The following is a 13,484-nucleotide window of genomic DNA, read 5'->3' on the forward strand; positions in this document are numbered from 1 at the left end:
AAAAAATTATTAAGTGATGTTTTAAAGTACTTTCTTTAACATCTATTAAATGAATCAATTTATTAGAACTTTTGTGGCAAAATCTAATAATACTCCATTTAAAAGATAGTTAAAAAGAAGTTGAATTTTTTTTTTTTTTTTTTTTGAAAGAAGTTGAAATAATTTTTTAGGTAAATGTATATAGAATAATTATGAACACCAAATAAAAAGGAATAAATATTTGTCAAAGATAATATAAAAGATTTGGAATGATATATTATTATAGAATAAAATATTAACAAAAAAAAAAGGGTTAAAAAGGAAAGGGGAGTTTTGGAGGGAAAAAACAGCACCAAGGTGTGACACGTGTCACTTCCGGTGTCTGTTTTAGTATTAAGTTACTGATTATTGATTCAACTTTATTTCTTATGACTTTTTAGTGACTGTGTCTATTTCACATAATCCATAATTAAACACTTGTCGTCCCTTTTTCTCGGACATGAAAAATTTTTAAACAAAAATCACTACACGTGATCAATATAATGTTGCCTTATTTCCTATAACGATTATTGTATTTTATTAAGTTAAATTATTAAGGGTAAATTGGTAACTTTGAAAGTTATAACTATGGTCTATGTATAGTATTCAAAGTTTGAAAAATTATTGAGAATTATATTCAATATATCAATTTATTACTAATAATTATATGTTCACAATTTTATTTGGGTTTTTTTGTTACTATAAAAGTGTATTTATAAAATATAACTTACTCATCACAAGATTTAGGATACAATATTTGTTACTATCTTTGTAAATATCAATTGGAGGGTAAGGACAAATAAAATTTGAAAAAAAGGTAACTCATGTTCTTGTGAGGGATCGAACTCGGAGACAATATTTCATCGGTGCAAATTTATGTTCATCGTTAGTACTAGTAATCAAGATTCAAGATAAACATCAACATTTGTAGGATTTTTTTTTTGTTAATAATAAGTAGTGCTACGTCTCTTATATGTGGTTACCAAACATAATTGCTTGTGTTACTAAATAAATTAGTAAGTTAAAGTGTTTAATATTATCGGGATTTTTTTGCCCTTTTCGCCGGCCTTTTATCTTTTACAGCCATTGTTGAGGTCATTCGACTCTCATTTTTTTACTAACGAATACGACTTTGACCACTTTTGTTACTTTAATAATTATTGTTGATATAAAAAAGCCAAGAAAACAAGAAAAGAGGGGGAAAAAATCAAGTAACAACAATTTCAAATCATCAAAACAAGATAAACCTATCTCAACAATCACCAAGATATATGAAATAGGGGTTCTTAATCAAAGCTAACACAAAATAAAGCTAGGATTAAGGTGTAACCACAAAGATTACAAAATAGCAATCACAAAGAAAGCAAATAATCACAAAGATTATGGGTAGAGAGAGAAAATTTCATTGATTTCAAATTAAGCCAAGTTTATCCCCAAAAGAAGTTTTGCCTATTTAAAGGCTCTACAAATAACCCTAAAGTTCTTAAATTACACCCCTCGGATTACAAATGAAAGGCCAAGATTAAAAGATAGTAAAAAAAAGCACAAAAGAAAGGAAGTCGTTTGCTCGAAACAGGGCTTCGGGAGCGGCCGCTCTAGAGGATAGGAACGAGCGCTCCTCACTTCTGAGACTTCAAATGACGCCCTTAGGAGCGGGCGCTCCTTATAAGGGGAGCGGGCGCTCCTCGCCATTGCCTGGACAACTCAACTTCAAACGTTCATAACTTCTTCGTTTCTTCCTCAAATTTGGCATGTGATCTGTCGTTGGAAAGCTCTTGAACTCTACTTTCATGTCCAACTTGAATCACCTGAAAATTCCTTGTAACGAAGAAGATATAATTGATTGAATTTGAGTGTTGCATTTTTTTACCAAGTAAAAGCTTTTCTTCCTCATCATTTTTTCCATGTTTCATCTTCAACCATCAATTGTAAAATTAAGATACAAAGATTGCTCTTATTCACCTAAACCACATCATAACAAAGAGAATTCATCCAAAATGTTGATCGAGCCTTAAATGCCACTAAAAGAATCGTATAGCCATATAATTTGTAGGTTTCAAGGATGCTCCCCCATTAATTGTATTTCTACACAATTCCAAATTCAATAGAAAACGGGAAGAAGAAGAAGCAGATGACCAATTTCAATAGTTTAATAGAAAAAGTAGAAGAACACTAATTTCAATTGTTGTAGATGATTAAATGATGAAGATTAACTCAATTAAACCACAAACTATATTACACATTATCTTCTAGATATGACTTTTTTACGTTTTTTTTTCCATCTTCCATGGCGTCCATTGTAATTCATGGTGTTGACTGTTGAAGATGAACAAGGTTTTTTTTTTTTTTTATTTTTTTATTTCTAAAATAAAATGTTGTCATGTAAAATAACTAATAGGCAACTATCATCGATGTGATCTTATAGACTAGACAAATATATTATACAACAATATGCATGTATGTGGGAAGGAAAAGACAAACAAAGCACAATAAAAATTTTCAAGGCTAAGTGTTTCTTTGCATTTTTACAAAAGAACCATAAAAGATGTAAAGAAACACTAATCCAATTAGAAGAGGGTTATCTTTTCTTCAAAGCGTCATCAGACTCATCATGACTGCAGTAACACTAATGCAAAGAAACACTAATGCCAAGAAACACTAATTCCATTATACATTTATTTTTTTTTTAAAAAAAAAAAATTTATATTGAAAATGACAAAAAAAAAAAAAAATTGAAATTCAAAGTTTAAATTAGAAATTTATTTTGAAATTCAAATAAAAATTTCATATATAGTGGATTTTAAGGCCCATTTTACTAACAAATGAAATACTAGCATGTCACAATGTATGTGGGAGCCACATATATTGAATGTATGTGTAGCTTTTTCGACCCCTCAAGCTCTCTCACATCAACTCATCAAGTCCCATTCATGACCATGAGGCCAAGATCCAGGAAGTTATTGTGGACCATACATAATTTATACGGGTTAAACATTTTGCGGATAGAAATCCAAATTCTAATTCCCGAATCCCAAAAAGTTCAATAGAGGGAAAAATTTCAATTTCCATCCAATTTAAAAATAATACCCAAAAAAATTGGCGGCAAATTACAAAATTCAGCCAAACATTTAAATTTCATTCCTAAATCCTAATCAAATTTTACCGCGCACTTCATCTTTTTCCCATAAAATCTTCTTCCACCACTTCAATCACCACTTTCCCATCCCAATTTTTTTCCAATCAATTGAAAAAATGTCACAAAATCAACGTAGGAAGGTAGATTGGTCATCACTTCCTCAAGAATTACTCGAAAAAATCGCCAATTTCACCGGTTCTCGCTTCGAACGCCACCGTTTTCGAGCAGTTTGCAAGAAATGGCGATCTTCACACTCTTACCCAATCTTAACTTACTTCTTATACCCATCTCTCCAAAAAACAATCCCAATTCTTCCTTCTTCGATTTTTATCCGATCGAATCGGCCGATTAATCTTGTGGGTAGTGCCCTTTACCTCATTCAACCCCCTGAAGATTCAGACCCTGATTTCTCTTCTAAATCTTGGATTATATCAGTTGAAGAATTAAACCGACGTCGGTTTCGGGTTCGTTTTCCTCTTTCCAAAAACCCCATCAAAGATCTCCCCAATGATTTCCATAAAAAGCTCTGTACCTTTGATTTCAAAGTGTCCCACATCGGCGAAGGCCTTAAATTATGCTTCTCTAATGGCAATGAAGATGTCTTCTTATTTGAGGGTTTTGCACCTTGTTCTAATTACCCAACAAAGAGTAAAGTCGTTTTGTTTCGAGACGAGGATTCGCCTACTGATGATCCTTGGTCTGTCATGGTACTATTGCTTAGTCAGGGTGGTAGTTTGGGTACTTTGAAGTTGGATGGGCAGTGGAGTTTCATTGATCGTGGCCCGGGTTTTCGATTCGATGATGTTATAAGCTTACGAAGAAATGGACTACTTTGTGGCATTGATCGCGAAGGTACAGCTTATCTTATTGATGGGAGTGAATGTAGGGTCATTGAAACAATGAGTGCATCTCTTTGTACAATACATGATCATTGTTATGCAAGAGTTAGCCGTAAATTCTTGGTGTTGATTTATAGTTTGGTGTTCATGATTGTTAGAAATGAGGAAAATTTTGAGGTTTATTTGCTAAGAGAAGAAGAGCATGATTGGATTAAAATGGGTGATATGGGAGATTGGATTTTGTTTATGACATTCGATAATGTGTTTGCTGTTAAGGCTAAGGAAATTCCGGGTTGTCGAGGGAATTGTATTGTGTTCCCTAAGAATTTATTTGCTTTACATTCTCGAGAGTATTGTAAGGATTATAAACTTTTTGAGGGAGTAAGCAAGTATATGGAGGTCGGTGTGTACTACTTGGACGAGGATCGTTGTCGCCCTTTATCTAGTGAGCCTGGCTTATCTGAGTTGTTTTGGCCTCCCCCTTCGTGGCTTTCGCCTGAGTCAGAATCACAAAATTGGTATAAAACTATCTACTTTTTTGAGATTCATACTTTATGTTAGTGTATTATGGAACTAATGATTTGTGCCTTTTTCTATGTGCTTAAAGAACCAAACTATATAATTTTGGGATTTTTTCATTTCTTTGTTATGTATGATCTTTGTTTTACCTTGAACTAAAGGTTGAGCACAAGAGCTACTTGTATTAGTCGAATATACCAATTGCTTTAATTAGACTAAAGGGGCAAAAACTACTTGATGTCTAGAAAAATGTTTTGATTGTTATTAATGCTTTTATAAAAGGGACTCTGATGAGGATGAAGATGAAGACGAAGACGAAGATGAAGATATGGATTCCTACAGCGATATTGGTTCAATGTCTTGCTCAGAAGCAGCAGAACACCCTGCCTCTTTGCAATGTATAGAGGAGGAAGGCACGGGAGCTATTCAGGCTCGTTCTCAGTCTGTCTGCCAAGGAGACGAAGCTCAGCAAGGTAGTACTCCTAACTCCTCTTTGCAGTGTATAGAAGAGGGCACGGGAGCTATTCAGGCTCGTTCTCAGTCTGTCTGCCAAGGAGACAAAGCTCAGCAAGGTAGTACTCCTAAGTCCTCTTTGCAGTGTATAGAAGAGGGCACGGGAGCTATTCAGGCTCGTTCTCAGTCTGCCTGCCAAGGAGACGAAGCTCAGCAAGGTAGTACTCCCTGGTCCTCTTTACAGTCATGCAGTGTTCAAGTGCTGCCTTTTCCATTTCCTTTCTGCCTAAGAATTTTATCTGAACTTAGCTTTACGCATATTTACATAAAAGTTGGATGATTAGCACTGATTATTCAAATTTTGTTTCAGAGATTCCAGATGAGAACAGTAATGGTTCGGATCCAGTAAATAGTCGTCCAACTGAGGTAAATTTGATAGGTTTTTGTTCTTTAATTGACAGCTGTTTTGTCTTTAGAGAACCTGCATAATAGTGCAACAATTTAGATGTCTCACATCTCTGTATCTTCGCTGTTTTGCAGACACCTGAGAATGTTGCATCAGAAGACATATTTCAAGGACTTGACGTTAGCCCTGATCTAATTCCAGTGCTGCAAAAAATATGGTCGACGTATGGGAATATAATCGAAGATCATGCAGTCTGCAGTATTGGTCTCTTGACATGGGCGTTAGAGTCCCTAGCAAAGATGATAGTTATTCTCCAAGATAACACACATGCATCCTTGAACGAATCTCAAGCCGACTACTTGAGATCTACTCTAGCCGACCTTCAGTCTATGAACTTTAAATTAGACTGGCTAGTTCCCTATGTTGAAAGAGCAATAGCCCTTCACAACAATGAGCAGGTGGAAGCTATGCTCGAGCTTGAGACGACAACATCCAAGCTGCGTGCTGAACTACATGAACTAGAAGATAAATTAGCAGAACAGAAAAAGCTTATCAATGAGAGTGTGATGGCCTCGACACCTTTAATTCTAGAGAAGAGTTGTCCACTGTTTCTGATTTAGGGTAATAAGAATTGGTCCTAAGATGTATAGGGCTGCCAAAAAATTGTTGTAAAACTAATGTTAGAATCCTCATTTTAGGATCTAGAAATTGTAAATTTCCACTTTACAAGACTTTGTAAAATGTTACTTATTACTCTTCTTTCCAGTTTAATCTTTTATCCTTCAATTAAAACCTTTAAAGCTTGGATCCCATCAAGTTTCTGGTTTTGTAAACATCAGTCAATAAATAAATTTATATTCCAGTTCTCCACTTGGTAACAAATTTAGATCTTTTAAAAAACATTGCCTACATATTGAAAAATTTTATATACACCCAAATGCAAGGTGTATTTAAGGGTATTTTAGATTATTTTTTTTGCTCATACTTGATGATTAAATGAGCAATAATTATCATAAGTAAAAAATACCTTGGGTGTAATTTACACTCAGATGTATATGAAAATCTTTACCATATATTTCTTCCATATATTTAATAAAGTTAAAAAAACAAAATACTACTCTATCCGGTTTTTGCAAGTGCATCAATTGTCTTACTCAACAAATTAAAAAAAATTAATAAGCATATGTAAATAGAAGTATGAGGTGTCAATTTGGATGTTCAGTCAGATTCAATGAAGTCAGGTCTAATTTCAAACTTGAACCATGTTAAAGTATTATGTCCATACAAGTCATAATTTGAATCGAACATTTTTCGAGTCGGATCGGGTCAAGTTTTAACACCTCTAAATATATTGTAAAAGCCTGAAAAGGTAATTTAGTGTTATGCCACAAATATTTGCTTATTTCAGATACAAAAAGCATATTATTCCTTGCGTCCTAAAACAAGTCACAATGTTAATTATTCCTGTGCCACATAAATCATAATCAAAGTAGTTGGGTTACTCCCATACTTTCCAATCACTTAATCTTTGCGAGGTGTGCATATGCAAGTAAGAACTATCACAGGATATAATTATATAAAACATCTTCAAGGGAGAAAAAAAAGACTTCACCTGAAACTCAACTACAAATCAACCACACCAGAAAATAGAAACTAAAACTACACAAAAAAAATTAACCTAGCCAATCCAGAAGCATCTGAACACATTGAAACATTTAAAAGAGAAGAATGTTGTTTATCATATCAAAGAAATCCGAAGAAATTAGTTAAAAAAATTGCTTTATTGAGCTGATTTAACTACAATTACAGCCAAACCATTCAGCCATTCATGTTAAAATTAAATTAAAAAATAAAGCTCAAACAACAAAAATAAAAAAGCAAACTCCTATATAAGCCTAACTCAAGATTACACTATCCAGTACCAATGTAGGCCGCACATCCAAGCACACCGACAGCTAGAGCAACACTGCAACCACACATTGTCAGGTTTTGCAACAATATAGGTTGAGCATACATTAACACTAATTAAGAAAATTTACTCGATGAATTCTCCTTCATCAATGCCCTTGCTGTTTCTGCATGGATAGCAATTGAAAGTTATCATGAAATAGTCAGGTGCTCTCAGGTTAGAAAACGAAACAACCATGAACAGAGATCAAACTGACTTTCAAAGAAAATCAACACACATGGAGTTCAGAGATATACATGACAAGAATGGTCATGAGGCTAAGCAAGGGAAAATACAATCCCATCATAATTAAGAATTTCAAAAGCTGTCTAACTTAGGAATGTGCAATGTTTTGCAAATCAAAACAGCAAGATGAAATAAGGCAAGTGGCATACACAAAGTTTAAGCCATGACCACCATTTATGAAGATAACAACCGCTTGATACCAGTCTTCTGCTCTGAAGTAAGCCTTGTTGGAAACTTGATGTTAAATTTTATTCTCAAGTTACCTCTTTTAGAAGGTTCCTTAGGGATAGGCATTCCCTCTCCTTTAACCACCTCCTCATATGAAGGGCTAATAACAGAGTTGATGGGTACTGTTAAAGTACGTCCATCAAGTGTTGTTATTTGTGCATTAAAGCCAGTCAGGGCTTCAACTAGGGAGATTTTTTGAGTAATAACAAGATCATTACCATCCCTCTTATAAACGCTGTGAGGCTTCTCATCAATGATGAAAATTAGATCTGAAGGTATAACGTTCCGCTGCTCGTTTCCTTTTTCCGGAAAAGTGATCTTTGTACCCTTCTTCCAGCCCGGTTTGATCTCAATGGTGAGGATCTCCTCCAGCGTGGACGGCCTCCTACAAGAGGAAGAACACAATTATTTGACACAAATATCAAAGACGCCAGATTTTCCCATGCTCCCTTCCAACTGTATTTCTCTTTTATTTTTATCTGGAAGAAGGGGAGAGGAAGAGGGGGAGGGGAGGGGGAGTACACATACAAAGTCTCACTAACCATAAAACTGGGACAATAAAGTAATCCATACTGAAAGCTGTGCAAACCAGATACAAATACAGCTTCAGTAACAATTAACCACAATAAAAAATCATGAAGATCAGATGAACATCAAGAAGCAACCCAAGCAGTTGAGATGCTTTGTTGATAGCAACCTCAGTCTCAGACTATCTAGGGTTCACTAATGGTAATAACTGCCCCCCCTCTGAGTGCTGTGCCTTGGAGAGATACACAATGTCTTACAATCAAGGTCTTACCCAAAAAAAAAAAAAAAAAACAGAAGCAAAGTATAAGCAGCAGTCCAACTTCAAAGTACATGTAAAACAAGAGAAGGTATTAAGAGCACAACAGGTCAACAGGCCAATCATCTTCCAATCACATATTTATCTCCTACGTAGTATTTTTTAGTATTCCCAAGCATGCAAAATTAAAGAAACCTTTTTCTGTAGCAATTTATAACAAAAATTTATGATTAGTATTCTACAACAGGCTATCGTTTCCTCCTCATATCATAAATTCATAATAGCAGTATTTTTTGTTTACATTTACGCTTTGTTTGGATAGCACAGAAGGAGGGAAAGGAAGGGGAAGGGGAAGGGGAAGGGGAGGGGAAGGGAAAGGGAGGGAGAGGTGAGCTCCATTTTCCCTCCAAATCTCTCCAATATTGGAGGGATTATGCTTATTAAAGTGAGAGGGAAAATGAATTCCTCCCTCTCCTTTCCCTTCCTTCCCTTAATCCTTTACCCAAACAAGAGAATTTGTCCCCCTCCCTTTCTCTTCTCTTCTTTTCCTTCCATTTCTTTCTATCCAAACAAATTGTTAACCTTCCATAAGGAACATATAATACCACTGCAACCGCGGGGGGTGGGGGATGGGATGCTAAAAAAGGGAAGATCATTTAAAAAACAGCACTACGTATTTTGGATGTTTCTAGTACTATTAAATATCAAAATCCGACTCAACACCTTATGCCGTTTTACCTTTGATGCAACATATATTGCCAAATCAATTTCTACAACACCATCCATTGTCTTTATATAATGCTAACATAATTTCATTGTCATAGCTTAAAAAAACCAATATCTGCAATAATGTGTTGTAGGAAACACCAAAGTTTTAAACCATAAATGAACTTCCACTTTACCTAATTCTAAGGCCTCGTTTGGTTGCCCTTAATTACCATAGGCACTCAAAATTCCCATGAATTTCCTTTTGATTATCTTGTTTGGTTGAAATTAAAAAAGAAAATGGAGGAAATCACAAATTCACAATTTATGGAAATTACAATTTCCCACAAAACATGAGAATTTATAAACCCACCCACTTGGTCAATCCCAATCCCTAAGATTTACAAATTCCCACATGACAACCAAATACATTTGTTTAATTCCAAGGAATTTAATAAGGAAAGTAGTTTTCCATGCACTAGAATTTCCCATAGGAATTTATTTCCTACTTTAACCAAATGAGGCCTAAATATCCTAGAGCAAGAGTCACCTAAAAAACTTCCTCAGTACCTTTTCTATTTAACCAAATGTCTCTGAAGCACGGACAAGACATCAAGCAAAATATCAATTCAACGATACTCACAAGAATTAGACTTCTCATAGGTAAGAAGGTAACACAAACTTTACCTATATCTAGTTATAGCTTTACTAATCTTTCTGCACAAAAATTAACCAAGGTGATGGCTGAGGCCTTATCCTGACATAAGCTTTGCAAAACACCCCATATTTATTGCAAGATGTATATCCACAACTTTTATAATACATAACTGCCATCCTAAAATTCAAAACCTAAAGCCGATTTTGTAATAACCAATTAACCTCTTCTATCACTGATAACCTAATAAATGAGGTCTCAAATGCTCTTCTATCGCTCAGAATCCTAATAACCTCTTCAGACCTGATTGCAACAAGCACCTAAACTTTCGTAATACATACTTCCTCCGTTTCTATTTACATGACTAACATTCCTAAAATGGAAATATCATATTATTTGACCCATACTACATATGGTAAGCTTTTGGTGGATAAATTCTCTAAATTACCCTAAAAAAGTGCACATGGGGGCAACTTTTGGGGTTATAAGATAAGCCATGTGCAATAAGGGCCACAAAACTACAATTTCTCTCTCCTCTTCTTAAATATTGTGCCAAAGGATGTGGGTCAAGTAAATAGAAACGGAGGAAGTATGTATTAGTATCCATATGCTAACATCTTTTCTTGGAATTCCCACATATATTTTGGTTTCAAAAACATTAAGATGATTTAAAAAGACTAATGACTAAATGAGCAACCAACAGGTACTCTACATAAATACAGGTCAAAAGGACTTCTGCAATCAATAGTTATTGCATCTATAGCGACTATAAGTTCTCAAAACTGAAGAGTAGGAGAGTTTATCTTGATTCTTGAGTAAACTTTAAACACATGTAAAACCATCAAGATAGGTATAATTTCATAGCTTAAAAACCAAGCAGTAAAAATAAGAGCTTCAACCTAATAATAAGACATGACATCAATAGCAGAAGGATAACATTGATAACACACATTAGCATGGAGCCATAAATAGAAAGAACGTCCCCATTTGAAATCAAAAGCCAAATGGATCACCTATGCTCAAATCAGAATTTAAGAACATGTAGCTTTACAAAGATGAAAACTTTAATTGAAGTTTTGTTCAAAGTTGCAATTTTTATGGTAGTACAGTTTAGTAATATTACCAAAAACCATATTTAGAGATATAAAGAACATTACATAAAAGCTATGTATGCCAGTTTTGACCGAGTTTACCTCTTGCTTTTGTAGCTATGAAATCACTATTTTGTTGGGATAATTCTTAAGCCAAATTCTCTAGCACTTCTCAAGTCCTTACATCTAATTACATCAAGGCACCTTTGTGTAGAGGTATAAGAGAGACATAAAAGATTACTAATTTGACAATGTAATGCTTTTGTTAAAATCACCCTTCTGTTAGCTGTGTAGAAGTATAAGTATATGGCAGAAAGGCATCCTTTAGTAAACTAATTCCTATCAAACAGACTTTTGACTCTCAAATCTTTCTTCTCATCCCTTCAGAAGTTCAGATTTTATTGTACTAGTGATTGTACCAGTTCAAGGATGCTACGCATTGGCTAAATTACCAACTTCCCACAAAACAACTTACAGATATATACGTTTTCCAATAAACTCCATCAGTTGGTACTCGGTAGCTTGAAATTTATCCAAATTTACTGCACTTATATAATCTAGCTAGAAAATTTCAAAATCACATTATACAATGTCTTGACATGCAACATGCGAATCGAACACCCACCTATCCCTTTTATCTCTCCTACCAAAAACCCTCTAGAGGTTCAATAATCATTAGCTGCTGCTGAATTAGGAATATAACAGCACAACTACTAAGTGGTAATTCCTAGAACCTCAGCACAAAAACATTTACAATCACAATCCAATTGCATAGTGACAATACTAGTTATCAATAGTGTAACACTGAATCAAAGATCACAAAATCAAACACAGACTAAAAAGGACTCTCAACACTAAAATCTACATAAACATATAGTAAGCAAGCAAGCAAGCAATTACCCTGAATAATCAACAACATCCCTCGAAATCTTCATCTTCTTAGTAGTTCCCTTGTACAAATCCTCCAAGCTACATTGCAATGTGCGCTCGATAGCAGCCGCCTTTCGGGGCATGGAAGGCATGCCCGATGGCTCACCACCGCCACCAGCACCACGACTAAACTGCGAAAAAATATCCTCAAAACCTCCTCTCCCAAATGCAGATGAACCCCCAACACCACCACGAGATCCCCCCATATCTCCCATACCAAACGGGCTCGAAAACCCGAAAAATTCGGAGAAAATATCATCAGGACTTCGAGTATTAAATCGAAACGAACTATACCCACTTCCTCCATCTGAACCACCAGGGAACCCACTAGATCCTGGCGGTGGTACATTCCCTTTCAACCCCTCTTCACCATATTGATCATACACAGCTCGCTTCTGGGGGTCGCTCAAAACCTAATTCCAATTCAATCAAACAAACAAACAAATAAAATCAAAATTCAAGATTTACCCTAAAAAATTAACAATGGGAATTGATAAAAAATTGAGAGAATTACATCATAAGCTTCGGAGATTTGTTTGAATTTGGCTTCAGCATCTTTCTTATTATTAGGGTTTTTGTCAGGGTGCCATTTCATAGCCAGTTTACGATAAGCTTTCTTGAGATCATCGTCTTTAGCGCTTCTATCAACTTGAAGAACTTTGTAGTAATCCACACCCATGTCTGTTACTACTTTTCTCAATCAAATCAGGAATTTTTTCTGGAATTTTTCTCAGAAAAATTGTGTCTTTGTTTTTATTTGGGTGAAATTTTTTGGGAATTGAGAGTTGAAGAAGGGTGAATGATCAAAGAAGAGTGGGAGAAAACGATGATTTGGGCCGGTGGATTGAATTACCCTTTTTATTTTTTTTGTTGGACTGATGTTAGTTTAATTGCTCACGTGAGTTTGGAATCTTGTGAAATTATGACATGATTTGAGTAGAATTCTAATTCTACAAAATCGCAACACTTTAATCGTTACATAATTTTAAGTTGTTTAATCAACTTTTACTTTTAGGTGTTGTTTGTTTGATATTAGAAAGGAATTTGTACTTTATTCGAATTAAATACCTACATTAAATTTTTAAGAAATTACCTAAACTTGTTTGGTTAACATGATAACTTATCTAGGAGTTAGATAATTAACTTATCATATTTTATGGGAAGTCATAATTCCCATGAATTTACAATTTCTATATTTACACTTTTTATTGTCAACCAAACAACTCGACTATTTTTAAATTCTCATGATTTTTTTTTTCAATTTTTAAAAAAATTCTCATGATGTTTCAATTTCCTCATTTTCTTGTGCAATCAAATCAACCGTTAGTATTTCTAAAGTTGATTTTTTAATCAAGGTACCCTTGAGAACTAAACTTTTGATCAACAAAGTTTGTTAATTTAGCAGTCGAATTGTAAATAAAAGGCTTGTCAAAAAAAGAATTGTAAATAAAAGAATATCAGTTAATGAGTCACCACCACCTGCTCCATCTTCCCTGATGAAACCAAGCTTCTCTATGATACTAGTG

General features: G+C 34.6%; 2 protein-coding genes across 2 annotated transcripts; one reads left to right on the forward strand and one right to left on the reverse strand.

The window, feature by feature from the left end:
- The first annotated feature begins 3,270 nt into the window (after positions 1–3,270).
- LOC145568999 (uncharacterized) lies at positions 3,271–6,169 on the forward strand. Its single transcript, XM_081628374.1, has 4 exons — positions 3,271–4,511; positions 4,795–5,183; positions 5,336–5,391; positions 5,506–6,169. The coding sequence occupies exons 1-4, from the start codon at positions 3,271–3,273 to the stop codon at positions 5,989–5,991; spliced, it is 2,172 nt and encodes a 723-aa protein (XP_081484500.1). The 3' UTR covers positions 5,992–6,169.
- Positions 6,170–7,418: 1,249 nt separating this feature from the next.
- Positions 7,419–12,795, reverse strand: LOC145567643 (uncharacterized). Its single transcript, XM_081626973.1, has 4 exons — positions 12,473–12,795; positions 11,929–12,371; positions 7,715–8,178; positions 7,419–7,446 (listed from the first exon to the last, which is right to left on the reverse strand). The coding sequence occupies exons 1-3, from the start codon at positions 12,635–12,637 to the stop codon at positions 7,740–7,742; spliced, it is 1,047 nt and encodes a 348-aa protein (XP_081483099.1). The 5' UTR covers positions 12,638–12,795; the 3' UTR covers positions 7,419–7,446; positions 7,715–7,739.
- Between the last annotated feature and the right edge of the window lie 689 nt (positions 12,796–13,484).

Source organism: Chenopodium album, chromosome 11 (genome assembly GCF_948465745.1).
Source record: "Chenopodium album chromosome 11, dcCheAlbu1.1, whole genome shotgun sequence".
NCBI lineage: Eukaryota > Viridiplantae > Streptophyta > Magnoliopsida > Caryophyllales > Amaranthaceae > Chenopodium > Chenopodium album.

Bases quoted from the DNA above. Each gene is read 5' to 3' on its own strand.
- LOC145568999 (XM_081628374.1), top strand. From the start codon at position 3,271: ATGTCACAAAATCAACGTAGGAAGGTAGATTGGTCATCACTTCCTCAA. The intron at 4,512-4,794 runs GTATAAAACTAT...CTTTTATAAAAG, and splicing joins GAGTCAGAATCACAAAATTG to GGACTCTGATGAGGATGAAG. The intron at 5,392-5,505 runs GTAAATTTGATA...GCTGTTTTGCAG, and splicing joins TAAATAGTCGTCCAACTGAG to ACACCTGAGAATGTTGCATC.
- LOC145567643 (XM_081626973.1), bottom strand. From the start codon at position 12,637: ATGGGTGTGGATTACTACAAAGTTCTTCAAGTTGATAGAAGCGCTAAA. The intron at 12,372-12,472 runs GTAATTCTCTCA...AATTGGAATTAG, and splicing joins AAATCTCCGAAGCTTATGAT to GTTTTGAGCGACCCCCAGAA. The intron at 8,179-11,928 runs GTAATTGCTTGC...TTCCTCTTGTAG, and splicing joins GATGTTGTTGATTATTCAGG to GAGGCCGTCCACGCTGGAGG.